General features: G+C 50.6%; 10 protein-coding genes across 10 annotated transcripts; 4 read left to right on the top strand and 6 right to left on the bottom strand.

Moving 5' to 3' along the window:
• Positions 1-119: 119 nt before the first annotated feature.
• On the top strand, positions 120-1,253 carry N7458_008235 (uncharacterized protein; the record flags this gene model as incomplete). The annotated part of the gene is made up of 1 exon (XM_056911617.1): positions 120-1,253. The coding sequence occupies one exon, from the start codon at positions 120-122 to the stop codon at positions 1,251-1,253; it is 1,134 nt and encodes a 377-aa protein (XP_056764443.1).
• Positions 1,254-1,956: 703 nt separating this feature from the next.
• On the top strand, positions 1,957-2,969 carry N7458_008234 (NUDIX hydrolase; the record flags this gene model as incomplete). The annotated part of the gene is made up of 2 exons (XM_056911616.1): positions 1,957-1,997; positions 2,045-2,969. 2 exons carry the CDS (start codon positions 1,957-1,959, stop codon positions 2,967-2,969), a joined length of 966 nt encoding a protein of 321 aa, XP_056764442.1.
• Positions 2,970-3,257: 288 nt separating this feature from the next.
• abaA (transcription factor AbaA) lies at positions 3,258-5,770 on the bottom strand (the record flags this gene model as incomplete). The annotated part of the gene is made up of 3 exons (XM_056911615.1): positions 3,258-5,032; positions 5,104-5,280; positions 5,341-5,770. 3 exons carry the CDS (start codon positions 5,768-5,770, stop codon positions 3,258-3,260), a joined length of 2,382 nt encoding a protein of 793 aa, XP_056764441.1.
• A 1,113-nt stretch (positions 5,771-6,883) lies between these two features.
• mrd1 (RNA-binding ribosome biosynthesis protein MRD1) lies at positions 6,884-9,783 on the bottom strand (the record flags this gene model as incomplete). Its single annotated transcript, XM_056911614.1, has 4 exons — positions 6,884-8,095; positions 8,149-8,421; positions 8,673-9,449; positions 9,556-9,783. The coding sequence occupies 4 exons, from the start codon at positions 9,781-9,783 to the stop codon at positions 6,884-6,886; spliced, it is 2,490 nt and encodes an 829-aa protein (XP_056764440.1).
• Positions 9,784-10,052: 269 nt separating this feature from the next.
• On the top strand, positions 10,053-10,683 carry N7458_008231 (dynein light chain DYN2; the record flags this gene model as incomplete). Its single annotated transcript, XM_056911613.1, has 7 exons — positions 10,053-10,083; positions 10,135-10,157; positions 10,215-10,248; positions 10,303-10,337; positions 10,407-10,433; positions 10,494-10,563; positions 10,619-10,683. The coding sequence occupies 7 exons, from the start codon at positions 10,053-10,055 to the stop codon at positions 10,681-10,683; spliced, it is 285 nt and encodes a 94-aa protein (XP_056764439.1).
• A 304-nt stretch (positions 10,684-10,987) lies between these two features.
• On the top strand, positions 10,988-11,974 carry N7458_008230 (rhodopsin family protein; the record flags this gene model as incomplete). Its single annotated transcript, XM_056911612.1, has 7 exons — positions 10,988-11,138; positions 11,276-11,329; positions 11,416-11,449; positions 11,509-11,533; positions 11,597-11,629; positions 11,720-11,760; positions 11,824-11,974. 7 exons carry the CDS (start codon positions 10,988-10,990, stop codon positions 11,972-11,974), a joined length of 489 nt encoding a protein of 162 aa, XP_056764438.1.
• Positions 11,975-12,335: 361 nt separating this feature from the next.
• On the bottom strand, positions 12,336-14,584 carry N7458_008229 (sodium:solute symporter family protein; the record flags this gene model as incomplete). Its single annotated transcript, XM_056911611.1, has 4 exons — positions 12,336-12,924; positions 12,988-14,158; positions 14,225-14,397; positions 14,463-14,584. The coding sequence occupies 4 exons, from the start codon at positions 14,582-14,584 to the stop codon at positions 12,336-12,338; spliced, it is 2,055 nt and encodes a 684-aa protein (XP_056764437.1).
• Positions 14,585-15,628: 1,044 nt separating this feature from the next.
• Positions 15,629-16,459, bottom strand: N7458_008228 (Pectin lyase fold/virulence factor; the record flags this gene model as incomplete). Its single annotated transcript, XM_056911610.1, has 3 exons — positions 15,629-16,047; positions 16,106-16,271; positions 16,337-16,459. The coding sequence occupies 3 exons, from the start codon at positions 16,457-16,459 to the stop codon at positions 15,629-15,631; spliced, it is 708 nt and encodes a 235-aa protein (XP_056764436.1).
• A 2,058-nt stretch (positions 16,460-18,517) lies between these two features.
• Positions 18,518-19,107, bottom strand: N7458_008227 (SEC61-beta family protein; the record flags this gene model as incomplete). Its single annotated transcript, XM_056911609.1, has 3 exons — positions 18,518-18,552; positions 18,622-18,961; positions 19,105-19,107. 3 exons carry the CDS (start codon positions 19,105-19,107, stop codon positions 18,518-18,520), a joined length of 378 nt encoding a protein of 125 aa, XP_056764435.1.
• An 867-nt stretch (positions 19,108-19,974) lies between these two features.
• On the bottom strand, positions 19,975-21,112 carry N7458_008226 (uncharacterized protein; the record flags this gene model as incomplete). The annotated part of the gene is made up of 3 exons (XM_056911608.1): positions 19,975-20,262; positions 20,324-20,867; positions 21,030-21,112. The coding sequence occupies 3 exons, from the start codon at positions 21,110-21,112 to the stop codon at positions 19,975-19,977; spliced, it is 915 nt and encodes a 304-aa protein (XP_056764434.1).
• Between the last annotated feature and the right edge of the window lie 2,121 nt (positions 21,113-23,233).

Below are 23,233 nucleotides of genomic sequence, written 5' to 3'. Positions count from 1 at the left end.
CGCCTACTTCTAACACGCGACGCGTTTATACACCACATTACTATTCTACCTACTGTATTATCCACCACACTGCCTACTACACTACCTACTACACTGCCTATCCTATCTACTATTTTGATATGCCTCCTATCCGCGTGGGTAGGCGTAGGCCTACCCCTAGGCCTAGGCCAGCGGTATCACCACAACAAGCTCGCCGGCCAAAAGCCGAGCTTGATGCATATACACGCACAAAGTTCGTGGAGTTAAAGGATGTGGCCGGCTGGACCTTCCAGCAGATTGCTGATTATTATACCGACTATTCAATCAATACAATCAAGACTTCCTACTATCGATCACGTTCAAGAATCAATAACGAAACCTCGCCGCGCTCTGGCCGACCACGCAAGCTTAATGAAGCTGATAAAACTAAGCTTCTTGAAGCTATTGATGAGAATCCTCGTATTACGTACGAAGATCTTCTTACTACTGTCGATAACAAGGTTAAGCGGCACTCGATCTGGCGGCTTTTACACGAAGAGGGCCGACGCAAGTGGCTTGTTCTCGATCGGCCAGGCTTAACGCCCGCCCATGCCGCCCAAAGACTTCGGTGGGCACGCACCTATGAATATTTTACACCTAATGATTGGGCTCGTGTGTTCTGGTCTGACGAATGTACAGTTGAGCGTGGAATTGGCGAGCGCCGCGAGTATACTTTTACTCCCCGCAATAAACAAATTCAAGAGCGTGACGTTCGTGGAGTTCCGACGAAGGGGAAACAAGTGAAACAGATGTTTTGGGCTGCATTTTCTGGAGCTACGCGTCGTACTGGCTTAGTTCCACTATTCCGAAACCCAGAATCAAACCGCCGAGGCATTGATTCGACTGTGATTCGTGATCTATACGTTCGAGTCTTACCTACTTTGTTCCTTCATCGAGATGGTATCTTTCAACAAGATAATGCCTCTACACACACAGCGTATATCGTCCGGGATGCGCTACAGGAACTAGGTATCGAAGTTATGGAATGGCCTGCGAAATCTCCTGATTTGAATCCTATTGAAAACCTGTGGACATTGCTTAAAGATATGATCTATAAGCTACATCCTGAGCTTAAGACTATGCGCAATAACGATACTACACATACTGCTTTGATTGCTGCGGCGCAAGAGGCTTGGGATGCGTTAGATCTTGATATACTAGCCAATTTATCGGCTACGATGCCTCACAGGGTACAGGCAATTATTGAGGCAGAAGGGTGGTATACAAAATACTAGGTTAAGGAGGATTGGATCTAGCCGTTTTAGTATTTTTTACCTGGCAGAAAATTCTTGGCGTTGAGGGAAATAGTTTCAAACTTTTGCACTGCCACTGTAGAAGTATACTCCGTACATAGACTAAGATAGTACTACACTACTACTTACTACTGGTCCTGCTCGGGAGGAGAACGAGGGAAAGTGGACACCGGCATGCCGATACCACCAGTTCCGTCCTCCTGGTCTGAGGCTTCGGTGATTCTCCGAGGGCAATATAGCCGAATGGAAGTGTTAGTGTGACGTTTTTATTGAGGAATTGAATCTCTGGTGTTCTATTATTGTAGATTGGTCTGGAACAACAATGGCTTTGGTATAGATGCTTGGTGGTCATGTACAGACAAAACGAGATACAAGCTGAATACCCTACCCCCATCCCATAATCAAATATAGGTCTCGCTTACAGCCATGGACTACCTAGATAATACCATCGGCCTCCCTAGTTCCTGGAGTTATGCACTCCGGAGAAAATGAGAAATCCAGCAACCTGATTGCGGGGCACAGCGCCAAGAACCGAATTCCCCCCACGCTGGACTTGGACTTGACAGTGTCAACTAACTAGCGAGTAGTATGACTACAGTATGTACTAGCGAGTGGGAATATTCCCTCCCCTGGTCAACACATCCCAGTCGTCACCAAAGACTGTCACCGGATAATTGATTCAACCATGACAAAAACTATATTAGACGTGGTCAAGGATTGCGACAAGTAGGACCCACTACTCCCAGTTCCCGCACTCACTAATAACCGAACAGCTTCACCACCCCGGATCCTACACCACCCACGTTCTGGCAACAATACTATACCTTCAAAGTCAATGGCTGCACCGCAGTACTCGGTTATATCCCCCAGACCATCATTGGGAAAATCGCATGGACCAACGCCTGGGTAATCGACCATGCGTCGAGGACCGTCATTCTAAACACGCCTCCCACCGCAACCCGAGAAATACGTTCTCAAGAACTGACCCAGACTCTAAAAGCCACGCAAAGCCTCGGAGTAATATCAATGCTGCAGAAATGGCGAAACGAGACCTTTCCAATCTACGACTCGCACGGTGACGTTCTTCTCGAGGTTGAACGCTGCGCCAGTGCCCTGTTCGGAATCGTAACCTACGGCGTCCAACTACTCTGCTACGTGAATGATCGTCAGAACGGTCTCGGTCTCCGCCTTTGGATTGGTAAACGATCCCACAGGAAACAGACTTATCCAGGGATGTTGGATTGTACCGCTGCGGGCGGTCTTCCCACCGGAACGCTACCGATCGAGGCGGTTATGTGCGAAGCACAAGAAGAAGCATCTATACCATATGAGTTTGCGAAGGGCAATATCAAGTCTATGGGGCCGATTAGCTACTTCCACATTCGGGGGTCCAAAGCTGGAGGGGAGATCGGTCTGTTACAACCCGAGGTTGAGTATACGTATGCGCTGGAATTGGAGGCGGGGATGGTGCCGACGCCGAGTGATTCAGAAGTCGAGAGTTTCACTTTGTATACTGTTGAGGAGACGGTGGAGTTTCTGAAACAGGGACTTTTTAAGCCGAATAGTGCGGTTGTGATTGTCAAGTTTCTTATTGAACATGGGATTGTGAATTGCGTAAATGATCCAGATTACGAGGAGATTTTATCACATCTAGCTCGGCCTCTTGAGTTTCCTGTTGTGATTCAACCCTCTACTTGATTATAATATAGATTGGGACCGATTATGGTTCAACAAGAAAATGTTAAGATAGTATTTCCAGAGTCTTACCCGGCGATATCCAGGCGACGCTGTATCGACCTAAGTAAAGAAAAAAATAGAGATAAAAGAAGGAGAGAAGTAATGAAAGAGATAGGGCCAAGGAGAGATAGAGAGTTTAAGAAAGAGAGACAGTAAAAATGACACACAAGGTATAAAGAATAAGACAGATCCAGGAATAAGAATTATCATTACCATTACGTTGTTTTTTCTTTTCGCTTTTGCGCTGCTTCATTGAACCGCATCCACTGCGCCATTCTCTACGAATGGGGCATTAGCATGCTCAGGGCCTGCCCCGTGCATGCCGGAACCATTGGACATGCGCCCGACGATCTTGTCCATGATATCGTCTGGAGGCATGAGTCCATCAAAGTGGTGCGGCTGCTGCGACTCGCGCGACACGGGCACATGGTGCTCCGTTTGGAAGGGAATGTGGTGGTAGCCGTTGGCACTGACGTCTCCGGTGAGAGAGTTGGAGTGGGCACCCCACGAGGCCTGTCCATGGCTCAGATCATCGAGAGATTGGGCGCTGCCGGGGAAAAAGCCGTTTAGGACACTGTTGCTGTCGTGGAGATTGACGCCGTGCTGTTGCGATGGCACAAATTGACTGGCGTCGTGGCCCATGGCGTAACCAAGACTTGGGTGGGAAAGAGGGAGGTCGTGCATGTTCATCATCACAGAACCGCCGCTGGAGGCACCGAGACTGGTTGGCTGGGATGTTTCTGGGGCTAGGCTGGCGGAGAAGGAGTCGAGCACTGATGTTACAGCAGTTTTATCACCCATGCCATCCTCCGGCTTGGTGATTGCGGCCAGGAAATCGAGATGGCCGGAGGAGTTAAAGATATTAGCCACGCTGTCGTGGGAATTAGAGTACATCGGCCATTGTGATTGAGATTGGCCCTGGTGGGTGATGAGATCTTGCGGTTGCGGTGTTTGGTAGACACCTTGAGATGGCTTGTTGAGGAGGATGGAATCCAAGGACAGTGGGGGGAGATCCACCCCGGAGTTAGGGTGTGGGCTGTTGGTTGACGTGCGATCTGGGGGAGGGATCAGTCGTCGCCAAGTAGTGGTTCCGACCTCTCCAGGCCGAGTCTGGCGGAACTTCCAGACAAGAATGGCCATGCGCTCGCTTTCATCGCCATGGCCTTGGAACTGGTTCGAAAGACGGCGCGAGCTGGCTGGGACAGCACGTATCTCCTGTACTGCAGACAGGGAGCGGAAGAAGCGGCGGGTGCGTTCATCAGTCGCGTGGACGCTTTCAGGCTGCCCAGAGTCTTCGGCAATGCGCTTATCCTGCGTCAACTCCGTGAAGACTCTCGCCCACCAGGATGATTCGAACAGCGGCTTGACCTTGGTCGATTGAGGTTTGAGAAGATCATGGTAGGTCTCCCGAAGCTCGCGTCCATCTTCGTATAGCCGAGTGCTGCAGGTCCAGTTTTCCATCTGGCTCACCATGAGCACGTCACCGGCAGTGGGATGGCCAAAGTCCAGATCAAGTTGAATACCAAGTCGGGATCCCGAAGGAGGGAAGTCCGTCATCAGCTGGAGATTCACTTCCAGCATGATGATATCACATTCCAATGGCCCATTGAGCTCATCGATCAGCGAGGACAAGTGGGGAAAGGAAGAGCGCCATCCATTGACGTTCTCAAGGGGCATGGGAGGGGCAATGGGGTGGTGGAGGTCTCCCTGAAGGCGAGTATATGCGTGAAGGGCTTTATCAATGCGATTTGCCTGCTGAGGTGCGCTCACCCACATGTCGAAGCTGAAGCCATGGACATTCTTGGTTCCAGCATCTTGCATGTTGGAACCCAGGGTATAGTGCGGCGGCGGAAGGTCCCCATAAGCTTGCACTGCCCTCATGGGATTATGATATTGAGGATGCCCATGGGCCCCGTAGTGACTTGATGCCGCGTGGTGGTCCATAGCTGTCCGCCACTTGGGCCCGGTTGCTGATGCATGCCCATTTGATCGGTCTGTGGATTGTTCTCGCACAAGTCGCTCCCCTGGAGAAAATCGAGACTAAGGTTAGCAAAAGGGTGGTGGCACTATCACTCCACTCAAAGTTCTCACTCACAATCGGGGTCACCTTTCAGGAACGAATCAAGCACCTGAAGATGACTCGAGACCTGTTTTCTGGTCCTCCGCTTGCCTGTTAATTTGAAGATATACTCGGCAATGAGCTCGTTGCGTCCGTATGATTTCCCTCGCTCAGACCACTTCCTCCGGCCCATGGGAGGATTTGCTTCGAGAGCTATATTCAAGATTTTAGCATTCAGTTTAGATACCCCAACCTGGGGAAACAAGTACATACCTTGCTGGAAAGCATCTTCCAACACATCGGACCAGACTGGCTCCCCATCCTTACCGGTGTCTCGTCGAGGACGAGCCCGATATTCCAAGTACTTCTGGGACTTGAGATAGCTTCTTCCCCGTCGAGGAGCCACATTGGGCCCGACAGAGTTCAGTCGACGCAGTTTCCTCGCATGGAGCCGAGCTGCCACGGCTTGGTGGTTTAAGCTGGGAGCTGATAATGGGTGAGCGGCAACAGCATGTTGAGGATACTTGAAGGCTAGCTGCTGGAGATGATCCTCTCGACCAGCATCATTGTGTGTCAGGCTATCCGAATATGACTGAACGTTCCCAGAGGTATTCTGAAGCGCTCGATCCGAATGAGCACCCACTGCCTCCAAGGACGGCTGGTTCTGAGGCACGAGGCACTCGGGTTGCCAGTCAGCAGCCATGGAGCGTACCAAGGACGGGCTTCTCCCAAAAGAATGACAGATTCCAAAGAGGAGGGGAGTTGAGAGGCACCGTCAAATGCTTACTGCCTGGCAAAGAACGCAACTTGTCTGAAGAGAATGTCAGGACCTGGGAAAGAGAATGTGAGAGCGAGCACGACGGTGTTTATAGGTAGGGAAGCATACTTCCCCCGAGGGGAGGGGGGTTTGTAGTCCCAGTAGCAACATTGCTAGGTACGCCAGGTTTGCTTGGGCCTGGCATCACGTCCCTCGAACGCCAACTTCCATACTCCTAGGACAGGGACCCCTCCTCGACTGGAGAGCCTTCGGCGCGTCCAGGCACTCGGTGCAGAGTAGCATGGACCGACCGACCGACCGGCCATCCTTGCCGCAGCAAATCAGGAGTCAAGAAAGGGCTTGATATGAAGGAAGTGTTTCCGCACGCAAGGGATGCTCAACCAGCACGATCCAGTGATGAGCGGGTCGGAGATTTTGAGCTGCACGAAGTGACCTTGGAGCGCCATCGTGCAAGCCCGTGTTGACGGTCGTCGACTATCATCAGTGGCAAGATGAAGGTTGGCAGGAATGTTGAACAGTGGACGGTGTTCTCCTATTTGCCCAGGGCCAAAGAATGCACCACCTCCCAAACAGCAACTGGCGTTGGAATGTAGGTCCTCTATGACCGAGCTGATGGTTCGCGCATCACCTCGTAACACAGATAAAATAACTCATGACCTTATCCCAAACCTACAGTCTCGAGAGTCGGGAAGCATTGAACAGGTGTTGACAGGTATACAGTGAAAAGGGTGGTGAGTTAGGGCTAAAGTAGGGCGGTGGACCTTGAATGGAAGGGAAAAAAGGAACCAAGTTGTACCAAGTAGGAAAATCAAAAAGGCACACGAGTGGATCTCCACTGCAGGAGCCACAACTTGACAGCCGCAGGAACGTGTTCGGGGGTATCTCTTTCTCTCTGTCGAGTGCAGGTACATAATATCCAAAACCAAAAAGTGTATGCAAGAAATCGTACATGGTCGTCTCCTCCCCACCACGCAAGGGATGAGCCATCCTCGGCCAATCCACTGGGCAGGGAGAGCAAAAAAGGGTCACCGTTTACCCTCACGATTCGTCCTCCTCTCCTCCCCCTACAGTGAATTTCTTCCGCCCTCCGCCCGTAAGCTGCTGAAGCTTGACCCTGTCCACCTGCTCTCCTACCTTCTTTTCTATCTTTGCGATCTCCTCCTCGGGATCGACAGCCTCCTCGTTGGCGAATTCCAGCACCAGGCGGCGACCCAGGAGATGCGTGTTTTTCAACGCGTCGATGGCATTCTCGGCCTCGCGAGCACTGATAAAGTCCGCAAAACCAAACCCGCGAGCTGACCGATCGAACTTTTGAGGCACACGCACGGAGCGGAGCTGCCCGTAGGCCCCAAACAAGGACCGGATGTCCTTTTTGGTAACCTGGAACGGCAAGTTCTTGATGATGATCTTAGTCCGCCTGGCCGCGATTTTCTTGGCCGTGTCCTCCCGTCTCCGCTCCTCCGCAGCATCCATGCCCTTGTGAGAGGCGCGAATGACAAGCTCGTGCTGATCGAGCTTGTAACCATTCATGGCTGCAAGAGCCGCCTGGGCCTGGGCCTTGGTCTTGAACTCCGCAAAACCAAAGCCCATGCTGAGGGTTTGTCCAGGACGCTTGGGGTCGGGCTTGGTCTTGATCCGTCCGGTGACAAATCCATCCAATGGACGGAAAACCTCCAAGAACTTCTCGTTTGTGGTAATGAAGTTCAAATTCTTGATGAACAGGGTCGAAGTCATGCCAGTCTCAGGTTCATCTGCCGCGAAAGTGTCAGACGTAGAGAATCCTTGAGACTTGGCTTGAGTCTCCGGAAGAGCCGTCGTAGTTGCCGTGCCATCAAACAAGTTCTTGGGGGCCTTTTCCAAAAAGAGGATGGAATCGCCAATCTTGCGATAAGCGAGACCCTTGAATGCAGCTTGTGCCTGATCTGGCCTGGCAAACTCTACAATGGCGATGGTGCCACTAGGCGGCATCAGAAGCCGGAGGATCTGGCCGTACGGCTCAAAAAGACTCCTGAGTTCGGCGGACTTTACGCCGAAGGAGAAATTCTTCACCAGAATTGCAGTGTTTCCACGTTCGCGGCCCTTGAAAGCTTCAATATTCACTCCATTAGATGCAAAGTAGGCCTTGGTTTCTTGAATGACATGCGTTTCAGCATGTGCTTGCTTCACAGCGGCGTCTGAAGACGTGGGGTCTAGCAGTTCTGCCTTGCTCACGCCCAGTCTATCGGCCACTGAGGACATGACGGCATCGGCCTACGAGGTTATCAGTAAATAGGGCTACTCGAGGGACGAACAAGGCGACTCACATTCATGTAGAGAGAATTCCAGCTGAAAGACGATGAGGTAGCACCCAATTTGCGTTTGATTTGCTTCTGCTTCTTCAAGGGAAGCTTCGATAGCTCAACCTCGTCAATCTTGTACGTCTTCTTAGCGGCAGCTGGAAGGACGTGCAGGAGTCGACCCTGGAAATGCTTTCCATCGAGAGCTCGGTAGGCATCGACGGCCGCATCCGCATTCGCATACTGAACGTAAGCGAAGCCTTTGCTAGTCTCAGTTCGAGTATCAAAGGCCACATGTATCTGGATTATCATTAGCACTTGACCGGACACAAAGTCTGTAGATAAAATGTGCAAGTGTGTTTGAGTGTCGCTCATCAGAAAACCGAGAAGCATCTACTAAAATCTCTCGCCTGGTGACATCATTTGCTTTTGCATAAGCTGTCCCTATCAGGATGTTCATCATACGAGCACTCTGCTAGCGCATGTGCGAAGGCACATGGTAGCATGATTGGCGGGGAGGATGAGATAAAAGAAAATAAGACGTAACTAACCTCGTCGAGTTTTCCAAAGGGAGTAAAAAGAGGCTGGAGATCAGCATCGGTGGTGTCGTAGGCGAGATTCCTGAGGAACAAGCGGGCAGAACCACGAATGAGATCAACATTCGGGTCTGGTCGCTCGGGGGTTGTCTCGACTGCATCCTCATCCTCATCCTCAACAGCAGCAACGTCAGTCTCAAATTGAGGAATGGTATCATCAAAGGCAGCAGTGCGAGATTCCTCGACGTCAGGACTTTGAGACTCGGCTGGTGCAGCAGCTTTTTGTTGGTCGAATTCAGCCTGTTCATCTTCATCCAAGAGACCAAGGAGACGACTTGTCTTCGACCGAAGCCAGTCGGAGTCGGATACTGGGCCTGCTTCATCCTGTGTTGCCTCTGTATCCTCTTGTGCCTGTGTGTCTTCCTCCTCGTCCTCATCGGATCTGTCCACCTCCATAACCTGGGGTTTCTCGGCGTCACCACCAGCTGCAGGTTCCTGTACCCGGACCTTTTTCGGATGGGAGGGAAGTTCCTCAGTTGAACTGTTATTCTGAACTGATGTGTTAATTGGAGTTGCAGCCTGCTGAGAAGCCATTGCCATGGCCGTGCTATCATCATTTGCCCAAGTTCGGGTCTTGGAGGTCTGCATCAAAGCAAGATACTCCTGCAGCTTGGGGTCTTCTGGCTTGGAGTCGGCGTCTCTTTTACGCTTGAGAGCATTGTCCGAGGACGCGTCGTCGGCAGCATCATGCTTCCGTGTAGGATGAGCTTTCTCTGTGGGCTTAGAATCAATCTACGATGATACGGGTCAGTCTCAAGAAAAACTGAACTGGTCAGCGGGAACGCAGGCAAAATGAAAAACAGAAGGAAGCAACAAGCCGACAGCAGGCGTTACGTACCGGTCGAGCAAGATCTACCAAGATCTTAGACATCTTCATATATGTCCTGTTGAAGTACTTGACAGCTTCCAGGGCCACTTCATGGCTTTTGAACCCAACAAAGCCCATCTGCCTTCTAGGCAGTACATGAGCATCTGTCACAGTGAAACGGCGTGCAAAATGATTGCGAAGCTGGTCATTCGAGCAAGAAGGCGGAAGCCCACTGACAAACACCCGAGTGTTCTCCATTATGAGTGTTTGCAGCTGCAAAGCCTTGGCGAGTGCAGATGCAAAAAGTTCCCAAGAATTTTTTTTTCCAGTCTTGTATGTGCCGAAGGCGGTAAGAAAACTCCAGTGGGGACATTCGAACATCCGGCAATAGTCGCCTGGCAGAAGGCGGTCAGTCAATGGCTGGACGCGCCCCATCGCGCAGCTACACCAATCCGAACATCCTCCTGCCACCCTGACGATATCCCTGCACTAACACTTACCGAGCTCTTGAGAAACCGACCGCAACCATGGCCACCGAGAAGAAGGATAAGATGGAGGGTCAGTATTCCCAAGTCGAGCTAATACCCGTCTGCTAACCTTCTTGCGCAGCGCAAATCAAGTCTGTTGACATGGTAGAACGCACTGACTTCTACAACCCCTGGAGAACTAGCTCTGACACTCTTTATTAGACGGAGGACATGCAGCAAGAGGCCATTGCTCTTGGTATGAGATCAGATATTCCCCTGGAGTTGAATTGCAACTGATGTTTCCCCCAAGCGATCGAGGCCATGGAGAAGTACCACATTGAGAAGGTATACACCCCCACAATCGCTCCAAGCGATGGCCCAGCCGAATATGATGCTGATGATTGATTTCCACAGGATATTGCGCAGTACATCAAGAAAGAAGTTCGTTGTCGCCCTGTCCTAACCTATACCTCGATGATCCGCCACTGATAACCCCTCCAGTTCGATTCGCGAAAGGGTGCTACCTGGCATTGCGTTGTTGGCCGGAACTTTGGAAGCTTCGTCACTCATGGTCAGTGTGATCTGTCTCGTTATGCCCAATGAGACCTAGCTAACACTTTCGACAGAGACTAAGCACTTCATCTACTTCTACCTTGGCCACTGCGCCATCCTCCTCTTCAAGACCCAATAAGCGGACAAATGTGCTTGACAGACGCAGCCAGGGAATCCGACAAGGAGCAGCCTCGTATATTTGCCTTTTCAAAGCGATCTTTTTGTCTTCGTGTCATGACTTTCAGCTTTTGTGCCGAAGCGCTTTCTACATGAGAATTATTACATTCTGTACACACTGTTTATCTACCTATCTACCCAAATATTGACGAGTTGAATTCTTGTGAAAGAAGATTTCTAAACCAGAGCCAAGTCCATTTGTAGAATGAGATCTAGATCGGTATACAAATTATACAAAATGTGCTGAAGCCTGGATCTTCGATCACATGGCCTCACGTGCCGACCGCCAAGCAGCCAAGCCACAGCGCCGCCCCAAACGCCGCTGCCTTTTCCATGCACCTTTCCTATCTCACTTTCTCCATCTCTCTCCAACATTTGCCGTCATCATGGCGATCTGTATCACCTTTGGCACCCATGGTAAGTGATCATCAACCTCGAGGAAATTTCAGACACCGGCGTGGTACTTGCCCTTGGGACTGCTCGCCGTTCGGTGTTTACCTGACGAACCTTGATCCACCCATCTTTATATTGCGGGATACTAACCTACGCCACAGAATTCACCTCCATGCTGGAGGGCTACGAGAATGTCCGAGCTTACTGCTACAACTGTGAGTGCACATCATTCACTGTCTAATCTTTTTAAACTGATGCTTATGCATTTGAACCGTCGACTAATGAAGATCGCTCCCCACAGGCCAACACTGGAATGGACATTGCCTAACCCGATGGTATGTCACTGATATGACCCTTCCCCACGACCGAACAAGAGACTAATATTCTGACCTAGGCCCTTCTTCACTGTGTGCTTCATTGTATGCTTTGATCATTAGATCCCAACTTGTTGTATATGATGACTGATGATTTACCTTGACCAGCCCGTGATCCCGCTAGCCACACATAAGTACAAGGTAAGTACATTGTCGTCGTACAGTCATTCTTGCATTTCTTCATACCTGTTACATCATGTTGGCAAATAGCAGTGGCTGATATATTTCCAGGAGGTTACTTGCTACACTTGCCGCTTTACTCAAGACCTACGGTAAGCCCCAGCATTGTCACAGCATCGGGTTAACCTTTTGGTTCTCTTCTCATAACAATATAGGGATCGGCCTGATATCACGCCGGAGACAAGACCACCTCCACATATGCAATGGGGTCCCCAGCCTCCCCCTGGCGCTCAATGGCAGCAACCTCAACTGCAGTCGCCTCCAGTGGCTCACGGAGCCCAGCAAATGCCTGAGAGCTACAAGTGATGCTGTAAGCAGGGCTCGTTCGCTCGTTCTTTTGAACGCTCTGCCTGAAGGAACAGTATCAAGGCAGCCCTTCACAGAGAAGTTTATGGGTGTGAGGGGACGAGAAGCATGGTTTTCAATTCACATTATTTGTTGGGGAAGGACTCAGGCGTCAAGGTTTTGTTGTTTTGTTTGGTTTCTGGTTTTTCGTTACTGATGCCATTCGCTGTATCAGAGGAGTATGCTTTACATAGGAACAATCACACCGTGAACAATCTTGTCATTATGAAACAACTATCATAGTAAGGGGTATAAGATAACGCATGGGTCTCGTCAATTAAAACAGACCGGAACAAGCAGACATTACAAAGGCCTCATTCAATTAAGCAGAAGCATCGCCAGCCTCTTTATCCTTCTCCCCAATCTTCTCCGTGGGCGTCGCGATACCAGAAGCCTGCGCACCGTCCGTCTTGTGGCCCCGATACACCTTCGGCTTGCGACCCATCATATCCATGGTCATCATCCGGACAACACGCACAATGCTCTCCCGACCCTCGTAAAGCGGGAACACAACCACACCGAAGAGAGTGCAGAACAGCCAGATCAGACCGACAACAACCCAGCCAGTGAAGAACTTCTTGCTGAACACGTATGATGATCCATACATTGGGATGGGCCACAGAATCATCAGGGCAAGAGTCATGAAGATGGTCAGGGTACGCGAGTACAACGCCGCACGGTTGAGTTTGCGTGTCTCTTCTTCGGACTCAGTTGCGGAGGGACCGGTGCCTTCGCCGGGGATGAGTTCAAGATCGACGTGTGCTGCCGCGGCAACATCGGTGTCGTCGACTTTGCGAATTGCGCGCATGGACTCGTAGTCGTAGTTCTGGGAGCCGAAAACGAAGGTGAAGATGGGGACGAAAACGACTGGGCTGAGCAGGGCAGCGACGTTGCCAGCGAGCATGGGGTAGCTGGGAGAGAGAGGGAGTAATCAGTAATGATACTTTGATGATTAACATAGATCGGATACTCACTTTGCACCGGTCGTATCGACGGTCAAGACACCGTACTCCTTCTTCGCAGTCACCAGCCAAGCGATCAGAGACACTGCCAGACCAAGAGGTGGCGACGCAGCCGCAGCAATCCAGTTCTGACCCTTCCAAAGCAGAGTCATGGCACCAGGGAACACGGCAGAGGAGATGATGACGCCCATGAGGAGATACAGATAACCCATACCAATACCAGCATAGAACAAGCCGGTAGCAAAGCCAGCCATGATAACAGCGTAGATAATGCAAGACACGTGGGAGATCCAGACGAGCTTCTTGCCCTTGGCAGCGGGGTCGACATATGCCTGGTAAATGTCATAGGTGAAAATCGAAGAGACGGCGATCAATTGAGCCGAGAAAGCAGACGTAACGGCCATGAAGATCATCAAAGTAGTAGCGACGGCACCACTGTAGCCGAGAAGCTTGACTGCAGCAAAAGGAAGGACCAGTCCAGCAGTCACATCCGAGCTACTCATACGCTGAGACCCTTCAAGCGCCAACGCGGAGATACCCATAGTGCTAGCGCACAGCCAGGGAATGGCGAACCAGCAGAGTCCACCAATCACATAACCGGGGAAAGCATGAACAGGGCTTGCGGCAATGGCTTTGTTGTAGTAGCCGTTGTCGAGGAAGACTGTACCGAAGTTTCCAATCAAGTTGATAATCCAGAAGATGCCTCCTTCTTTCGATCTCATGGTGAGATAGCTTCCTTCGGCATTGCCTTCAACAGGATGCGCCTTGGCCGCGGCAACGAGAGCGTCGTACACCTTGCTCGGGGAACCGAGCTCGGCGTTGGTCGCATAGGCCGAGAAAGCGAAAAGGAAGATCACGACCAAGATCACCACGGTGTGCATGTAATCCGTGATAAAAGTGGCCTTGATACCACCGAAGAGTGTATATAGAACGACACCAATGGGAAGCAGGAAGCACGCAGCAGCAGTGGGTACTCCAGTAAGGGAGGTCATGACGGCCGATCCACCAGTGAGCAGCATAGCCGTGACGAGGATGTTGGTCATGAGACAGAAGACGATGAAAACGATGTGGACGGTGGTTCCATAACGGGCACGGATGACTTCGAGGAAGGTGTGAGCATTTGGAGCGCGTCGCTTGAGCTCAATGGCGATCGTTGCAAAGAGGAGGATCTGGACAGTTGCACCTATTTGCCATGAGTTAGTTTCAGTCCTGTCTGGTTTCTGTGTATACCTGGTGATATGAAGCTTACCAGATGCATAGTAGAAAGGCCCCGAAACTCCATATTTGTATGCCACAGCCGAGGACTGGAGCAGAGTTGCAGCCCATGTCCAACTACTCACGACTGCAGCAGCGACCAGACCTGATTTGACGGACCGACCTGCAGTCGAGAACATTTCGGATGTCTGGACTTCATTCTGATAGCTAGATTTCGGGGGGGAAGGCGTTAGCCGGCCTGTGTTGGACCTAGGTAGAGGAGTACTTCTTACCGTTTCAGTGCCCATGTGATGAAAATCATCAACAATGCAAAAGCAAATCCCAAGCCTAGGATAATACCATATCCAAAGCCCTGTGTCAAGGGTGCTTCGAATGTGGCCGCCCCTTCCGACATGATTATAGGGAGACGTTCTTTAAGCCGATAGAGGCAACAGAAGAAAGAGAAAGCAGGGACCAGACAATTGCCAATATAGATGAAAATATGACGTCTAGTAGATAATCGACAACTCGATTGAAGGTATCACAGAAATTCCTACCTCTAAGGAACCTGAAACAAAGAGCCTATAGAATGTAAAATAGCCTCATTCCATGCCGGGGACACAAGCATAGATATACGTCCCGAGCAACGCTCCCTCTCTCCATGTCAAGCAAGACTGTCAGCTCCGAATTCGCACGCGTCAACCCCGGAAAGAAACGAATGGGTCCCTTGAGCTTAGATAGCAAAGATACGACCCGCAATTGAGGCGGCGATAAGGATGGCATCGCTCTCGTAATGGCTTGAGCTTTGTCCAGGGTTAACATCGGGGGGCGCCGTCGGTGGAGACCCTTGTTATCCACTCATAGTCCCCTACTCCAATCTCCATCGGCGGGAGGACTCCAGGCACACACACCACCTGGCCCTATGGCAAGAATGGGGAACGAAGGGGGTCTTCCTCCCAAATCCCAAATACGAAGTTGTATGGAGTAGAACGGAATGAGCCTATTATCGTGGTGGATGGCCTTATCAGGCTCCGCTGGGCTGGGAGCTGTGATTGGCTTCGAATTCTCGAGATAAGGCACCCTCAGCCGATGGGCCATTCAGCGATCGTGGAAAGATCTTCGTCGACGATAAACCATCTTGGGTTTAGTCGCTTGGTGACGGTCCCTTTGTGGAGAGCGCGTTTTCTATCTTGTCTCGTAAATACCTAAGCATATTATATCACATATAGCAGCTGCTTGTCTCTAAGATTACTGATCTCGTAGTCCGTCTGTCTAGTCCCTACTCCTTGGCACGCGGTATTCGCGCCAGTGAGCATGATCACAACATAGACAAAAGTCCATCACAAGAGATTTAGTACTAGTTAATGCTATCGATGATGACATCTAGAGATTGCCAAACCGGTCTTCAATTTGTAGTCATCATCCATCCTGACTTGCCATCTATCAATCCAATCCACCCTCAAGACAAGCCATTCTGAAGCGTATTCCCAGCATTAGTCGGAACACTCGTCTGGGCCGCAGAAGCCGCCCTTGCGCTTGCGATAGTGAGGCCAGTGAAATTCGAAAAGAATTCAGTGTCCACCCTGGTAAAGCTAGACCCATCATTCGTCTGAATATTCGCCACACAGTCCCTTCCAAGATAGTCATCACAAGCTTTGTTCGCAGTCTCACTGGGCGAACTAAAAAGCTGACCAACAAAGTCATCCACGACTATCCGGCTGACATTGTTGAAGATACATCCCTCGAAGAGACCTTGGCCGTCGTCGGTCCCCTCGATAGCGTGTCCGTTGTTATTCTCCCAGACACTGTTGACGGCGTGGAAGAGCGTGCTACCGCTAAGTGCTGGGCTTCGGCCAGAGGTGCGATACACATAGTTGTCTAAGTTTTAGACGTTAGTGACCTTTGGTGTTCTATTGATTGATCTGATGAGACTTACTTGAGAATGTGATTTGGTCGTCAGTGCCGACCAGCTCTAGCCCGTAGGTTTGCCCATCACACGAAGTTGAGAAGTTGGTTGCACCGTTTAAGAAGCTGTTAGAGATGGTGATCAGAGCTTTCGGTTCGCGACCAAAGGAGTAGTGCACATGGCCAGTATATTGGGTCTATTGGTAGTCGAGTCAGTATCAGCAGATGGGGGATGATATAGAGACCTCGGGCTCGGGCTAACCGTAACATGATCAATCCAAATTCGCGAAGTTCCAGAGAGAGTAAAAGCATCACCACCCCAGACGAGCTTCGGATTAAGATTGATCATGATATTCTGAGCAATAATGTTGGAAACGTCGACCATTCGCAGTCCCTTGCCAAGGAGTACACCATTACTTCCAACGCCAATAATCGTCTTGTTCGAGTGCACATATATTCCCGTCACTCCAGCAGTATCCCATTCATGGGACTCCGACTCGTCATCACCACATCCTTACCTGGTGTCTATGATGGCCTGGAATCCATCTTCAAAGGATCCCCATGTCTTGCAAATGGTTCCCTGGGTTGTCCCTTCTGTCCCGATGAAGTCGTAAGTTCTGTCGATGATGATGACTTGCGGTTCATCAGATCCTAGCAGTACGATCAAATGAGTGACATTGGTGGGATAACCTGGAGTTGCATCTCCGCCTCCTGTGACCCCGTATGCGAAACCTGGAGGCTAGCCGGTGACTGAGATGGCATCAGATCTTTTGGAGGCACTCTGTGTGACTGTTGCGAGTGCAAAGAATAGAGTAAAGCCGGGTTTCATGTTCGATACAGGGGCCTGCCCTTAGTAAGGTTTGTCTGGCAATAGGATCAATCCAAACGGGCGAGCACCGTCAATAGAGGACGGCCACATCTTATACATTCGACTTGCCAAGATCGCCAAGATCGCAAGTCACCCTTGACGAAGCGGATTAGACCATGTCTCACAGTTGAACATGAAAATATCTATTCGAAACCAACTTGTTCTCTAAATAGCCCAACCTAGGGGGTTGATTTTGGCATCCTCATTGGGGTTCGAGCAGTATTGACAGCAGCCCGCTGCGTGAGAGGAGATCGCATCATAATTTGCTAAATCCAATACGAACAGTAAGGTTCCTGCATAGAAATCAAGCAACTTTCATATGGGTGTTACCTGCCAGTCGCCGACTTTTAGAATCTTGATTAAGGGGCTGAACTATCGATGGGCTCTAACGGCGAACTTCTGACAGTTGAAACATACTAGATTAAGAATCACAATAACCCGCTCCTTTTTCCTCACTTGAGCTCGCTAGAGTCTATACACTGGACCATGAGCATGGCGCGTTAAATATTTCAGTATGCCGAGTTTTGTCAGATCTAGTAATCACCCTTCTAGCAGTAGAATTTGCCGCCCTTGTCTTAGTATCAAAGTCTGATTGTTCGATCAAAAGGTGATGAATGTATCTAGGTATTGATAAAGCCTGTTAAAATTAGAAGTATCAGACCCTAGATGGATCAAGATCATAACGAGGCCGTGGACCAGGAAATATACTGACCTCGATGTCGATAACCTTGGGTTACAAAGCCCCAATATCAAAATCAAACCCTAACAAGTGAACTCAAGCTGTCCGTAACAATAATCCAGAAGCAAAAATTATGTGCTCAATGAAAGATAGTCATTCAATAACTCAATTTACCGACGATGGTAATGACGAGGAACTCAGACCTCAGAAGACTATGATTCCGCGAAAGATTTAAAAGTCCGATTCGAACTAAACCATCATATTCTACGCACTGAATACCAACGATATTGTAAGCTAATAGCTGGACTGGCCAATTTGAACAGGGTAGATGGAGACATCTCGGGGAATATTTTAGGCATCAAGACTATAAGCCGTGGAAAGAAAAGTGTCAATCTAGTGAAAGATTGTAGACTGTGCCCATTAATATTTCAATGCAAGACAATCGTTTCTGGTTATTATGGTACAGACAACGCCAGATGCCACCTCGCCACCCGGGTCTTCCTCTCAGTCCATGCAGGGCCACCGCAGCTTACAATAGCGCGAACCCCGTTATAGACCAAGAGACAGACTCAGATCCCCAGCTCAATGTCACCCAGCCCGACCTATACAGCGGATAGGTCATCTCACGCTCGCTCATCGGTAGAAGCACCGCCAATAAGGTAAAAGAGAAAAAGAAAAAACATCACAGATGTCAGGAAAACGGAATCACACCAGCGTGGCCAAAACTGGAGATCCTCTGCGCCGCCACCGACCAGGTTTCGAAAGGACTAAATTGTCATGGGGTATAGGAGGAAGGAGTTATTGCGAATGAGGGCGGCAGTTTCACGCAAATAGTCGAGGGTCAAGGCGCGAGGCCTTTGATTTCGTGGATTTGAGGTATTTAACGGAGGACTCGCTTATGCGGAGAACTTGCGGGTGACCTTGGCAATGACTGCAATAAACGAGTTAGTCTATCAATTCACGATGATCAAGCATCTTTTACATAGTGATTGATTCTTACCGTGGAGACCAACGACGGAGAAGATGAAGCCCAGACTCAGGACGAGCACAACGACGGGGTCAACGCGCAGACCGGGGCTCTCATCGGTGTACAGCTTCAGCATGGTGCCCGAAGAGCCACCAGCACCAGCGGAGCGGGTAGAGGCCGGGCGGGCATTGCGAAGAGATTCCTTGTGGTCGGCGGCGGCGCGACGGCGCATGGCAGCACGGGGGCCACCGGGGGGAGTGGGAGAGGAAGGACGGCTGATGGACGAGCCAGAGGCGGCAGCGGCACCGGCGGACTTAGAGTCAGGGCCGGACTCGGCACCTGAGGTGAGAGGAGAGGCAGGACGGGGAGAGGCCTGTTGGACATTGAGGGATGATGTTAGCTGTAACCTGGCATTGGTGGTTTGAAAAGGAGGTCTGTGGGGTGATGGATCGGTGGGCATTGGCTTGGGGAGAAGGCCAATCGAGAGACTGATTGCAGTTCAGAATGGAGACATACCATTGTGAGTTGATTGAGGTAAATGATTGAAAGAAAGAAAAAGAGCGAGGGAGAGAGAGAAGGAAGGGCAGGTTGGAGACGAAGGGGAGATGTTCCGAAAGTTGTGGAGTTGAGGCCACGATCGCGGTTTCCTGTTTGATACTAGCGCTGGTAATAATACGGTTACAATGTGGGGATTGGCACCACAGACCCAGTGTAATTTTGGTATAAGATACCCCAAGTCCACCAATGAGAGAGCTTTACGGTCGGGGCAAGTTGCCTTTGATCTTTGGCTCTGGAAGCTCATTGTGAAGCTGCTACCATGTACTTTAAAGGTTGAACGATTCAGATTATCATGATATATTGAACATTGTGAGATTCTTGAGATCCTGAGGAGAACTAAGTCACGGTCATAGGGAAATGCCAGCTGGCATCTGTCATCATAAGTGACATGGAATCAAACAAGGGCCGAGAACACACGCCCGGGAATCATACCCAGAAAAAAGGAACAGGAAAGAAAAGAATAACGCCTCCGGTGCACTTCGTGATGGATATGTCAGGGGAGAGGGGAAGGAAAGAGATGAAGCAAAGCCAATAAAATCACAGGAATTTTGAACCAGGGCAGAAGAACCCATGGTGAGAGGGAAAGGAAGGAAGAAGGGTAGAGCTTCGACGCTGGTGAGGTATCATATCGAGGGGGTCAAAATAATCAAACACGCAAGGAAGATTCAGGCTCAAATGATCAAAGGATCCGAGGACACAATTAACGAGTAGAGAGAAAAGGAAATGAGGAAACGAGAATACTGACTCCGAGATCCAGCGCCAGCCAACAGGTGATCAGTTTCACTCTTATGTAGAACATAGAACCAGTGCCCTTGACGGAAAGACTGACTAGTCAATCATCATCCGAGAAGGAACCTGGCCGTTGACATTATCGGAGAGCTCGGTAGTTTTCTCCTCGGGCCGGTCCTTCTTCTTGTTGATATGCGGCTTCAGGCCACAGTTGAAGTTGTGCACGCATATGCAGGAGATGACAATCGTGATGACAATCAGAATCAGGGTGATGATGGCGAAGAATGTCATCGAGGGACGAGCGGGAAGATATTGAGGGAATGTTGCCGGGGCGTACATGCGGAAGAGTTTGAAGCAGAAGTACCCCAGGGCCGCGAATAACAGCAACTATTTCAAGAATTGGTTAGGTCAAGGTTGCTGAACGGATCAAGACTGCTGGAGGACTTACGATAATGATGATCATGCCAGTAGTGAATTCGCGGCGGACGAACCAGGCACCGCAAAGCAGAATAATGATGGTCACGGGAACCGCGATGATGGTCAAGTAGAACTCGGCATCGTGCTTGGAGGAGGATACCACGACCAGGAACTGCACGGTAAAACCGAGGAAAAAGAAGAAATCGAACTTCAGCAGGGCGATGTAAATCTGGTAGGTAAGGTAGCGGCGCTTCATGCGGAGGTCTGCACTGATGTGCTTGTAGATGGTCCACGCGAACTCGTCGTACAGCTTCCATGCAACAAAGGTCATCAGAATTGATCCAAGCGCGACGATGCACGGAATAATGATCAAAAACGGCTCGGACTCGGCCCAGACGACCGGGCTGATTTTGTCGTTGACGGACAGGACGGCCACGGCATTTTGAATCTGTCGTACTTGAACGGCGCCGTAGATCAAGAGACCGAAATTGCATGCACACAACCCGATCACTTGAATGGTGTTTTTCATCCGCAGTGCGTCATACACAAGGACCAACTCATAGATAAATCCGAAACTGTAAAGAGCGAGGAAGGTGGGGATGGTTTTTGATGATGGACTCTCGTTGGGCTTTTCTTGGATCTGAAAGTTGGCGAAAATGTAACTACACGCGACCGGTTCGATTAGTATCGGCTCTCCATTCTAGGTGGCACGGGGATTCTCCTAGGCTAGAACTTACCATTCAAGGCCCAGCGTCACCAGGGCCTGGACCAGGGTGACGATGGCAAAGGACCACGTCCAGTGAGTGTTAGGCATATACATCCTGGGCGTCTTCTTTTTCGGAGTCACGTTCGTATATCCTTCACGACCACGAAACCCCGGGCGAAACGCAGGGTCAAACGAAGCCCCTCCAAGAAGGGAAGCACGCGACCCGTGTGAGAGAATCTTGCCGAAGTGCTCCGAAGCGGAGCTCGGGTCGGCGCGATGCTGAGCGGCGAAAGACACACTGACGGTGTTGACCACCGAAGGAACCGGTGGGATTTGCTATTTATGAGGAAGAGAGGGGGTCCAGGGAGGACAAGTCAGGTGTGAGACGCAGTGTAGCCGTCTGCTGGTCCCTGATACGTGGGAGGGTCGAAACGCCCAGAGGCTCGTGTGTCCGGTGGCTTGGCGATTTCGTTGGACAGGAGCTGGGACTGAATTAGACTCAAGAGTCGAGCCGCAGGAACATCGGACGGCGTGGACAGTTTGCACTGCTCGAGCCAGCCGAGTTGTGAACGAGCGAAGGTGGTGAATTGGAGATCAGGACGAATAGACACCCTCTCGTGCTGCCTTGAGATGTTTTCTGGTCCGGTCGCAGGGGATTGCTGGTGGGGGGATGGACGGACAATGAGGTCGGGGGATCAGCGATCGGAAGTCAGGCGAAGCTAGTCTGTGATTCCTCTTCCTCTCTTTCTCTCTCTCTCTCTCTTTTCTTGTCGAGAGAAGAGAAGAAAGCCGGGGGGAGAATGAACGAGTGACGAGGTGAAGGGAGGAGAAGAGGTGGAAAACAACGACAGCCTCAAAGGTGGAAAGGGCAAAAGGGGGATCCATCCGGGGTTCACCAGTCACGACTCACGCCTTAGGACCCCCAAGTCACTGGACCAAGACACGTCCACATACCAGCATCCGGCGGGTCCCCCAATATACTCTCCTTCACACACACACACACACACACACAACCACTAGACTCGTCTGGGCCTTCTTCTCCTCTTGCATTGCTTGGGACTTTTTTTCCACCCCTTTGCTTTCATTTTTTTTTTTCTTTCGACATTCTGGTTCTAGACACATGCAACTCGATGGGTTTCTCCAGTGACCCAGCCCTGGCTGGCTCTACACAGTGGTTCCTGGTTCCTGTGGGCCTGGACCCATTCGCGCGAAACAGGTACACCTAACCTTATTGGGTCAAGTCCGGATCGCTTTACTGGGTTATTATTGCTCGCTACTGGCCACGTCAATTCGCTCTGGGCCTCTTTTGGCGGCTGCCTTGCCTCTCCGGCGTGGACGTTTACTCCAGACTCATCCGTTGCCTTTCCTCCATCCAAAACAGCAGCTGATCGTCGGCCATTCGGTCATGACATGACGCCTCAGCCCCCCTTGTCCACTTATGCGAAACCGCGGGGCCGCTCGACATAGCTGTCGCAATCTAACGGCTCTCCAATTGCCTGAGGCACGGGACTCGACACCATCCAAGCCACACGCCCCCGGGACACAACAGGCCGGATTGTCAGCCGTCCTCCACCACGACCGAGAATGTGGCCTGTCAGAGTGCTGTGGCTGGTTCCTTCCGTGCAACATGCTGGAGTGGTGGCTGGGGTACGCCTGGGCGGAATTCCACCAATTGTGATGCGGTGGCTGTGGCTGGTCAGGCATGCCACGCGAAGCCTGACCACTCCCGTTCGATCTCCATGTGTTAAGCCCCCATTATGCGAGGATCAACTCCTTACTGCGCCAGTTGGGTTGGAAACATCCTCTGTAAGCTCGTATTCTCGCGAGCTTGGTCTGAGACAAAGTGACACTTGCTGATTTCTCTCATTGACCTCTCCTGTGGTCAGTTCGTCGAGCCAATCTCCCTAAATCACTTATTGCTAACAATTTGAGGAGTTGGCTTTGAGGAGTTGTCCAGTATAACTTAAAGCTTTCAATCGCATGCGCTTCGTGCCTGGGATTGAATGGAATTTCCCTTATGGCAGGGTTTTAGTCATTGGTGCTCCGAATATGCCTGGCTCTTTGTCCTATAGTACGAGCTCCTACAATAATACCTGAACTCCCATCAAGTTTCAACTCGAAGTAATCATTGGCGTGATGGTTCATGTACCACCAGGTATGGACCTACACATGCGGGAGGCTGGCCGATATATAGGCGGGCATATGCAGGGATCAGCCTAATCCAGCGGATGATCG

The sequence above is a fragment of the Penicillium daleae genome, assembly GCF_028827525.1.
Source record: "Penicillium daleae strain IBT 16125 chromosome Unknown utg000007l_segment0_segment0, whole genome shotgun sequence".
Taxonomy (NCBI): domain Eukaryota; kingdom Fungi; phylum Ascomycota; class Eurotiomycetes; order Eurotiales; family Aspergillaceae; genus Penicillium; species Penicillium daleae.
The sequence above is the reverse complement of the archived record's forward strand: the minus strand, read 5'-3'. Positions and strand labels throughout refer to the sequence as shown.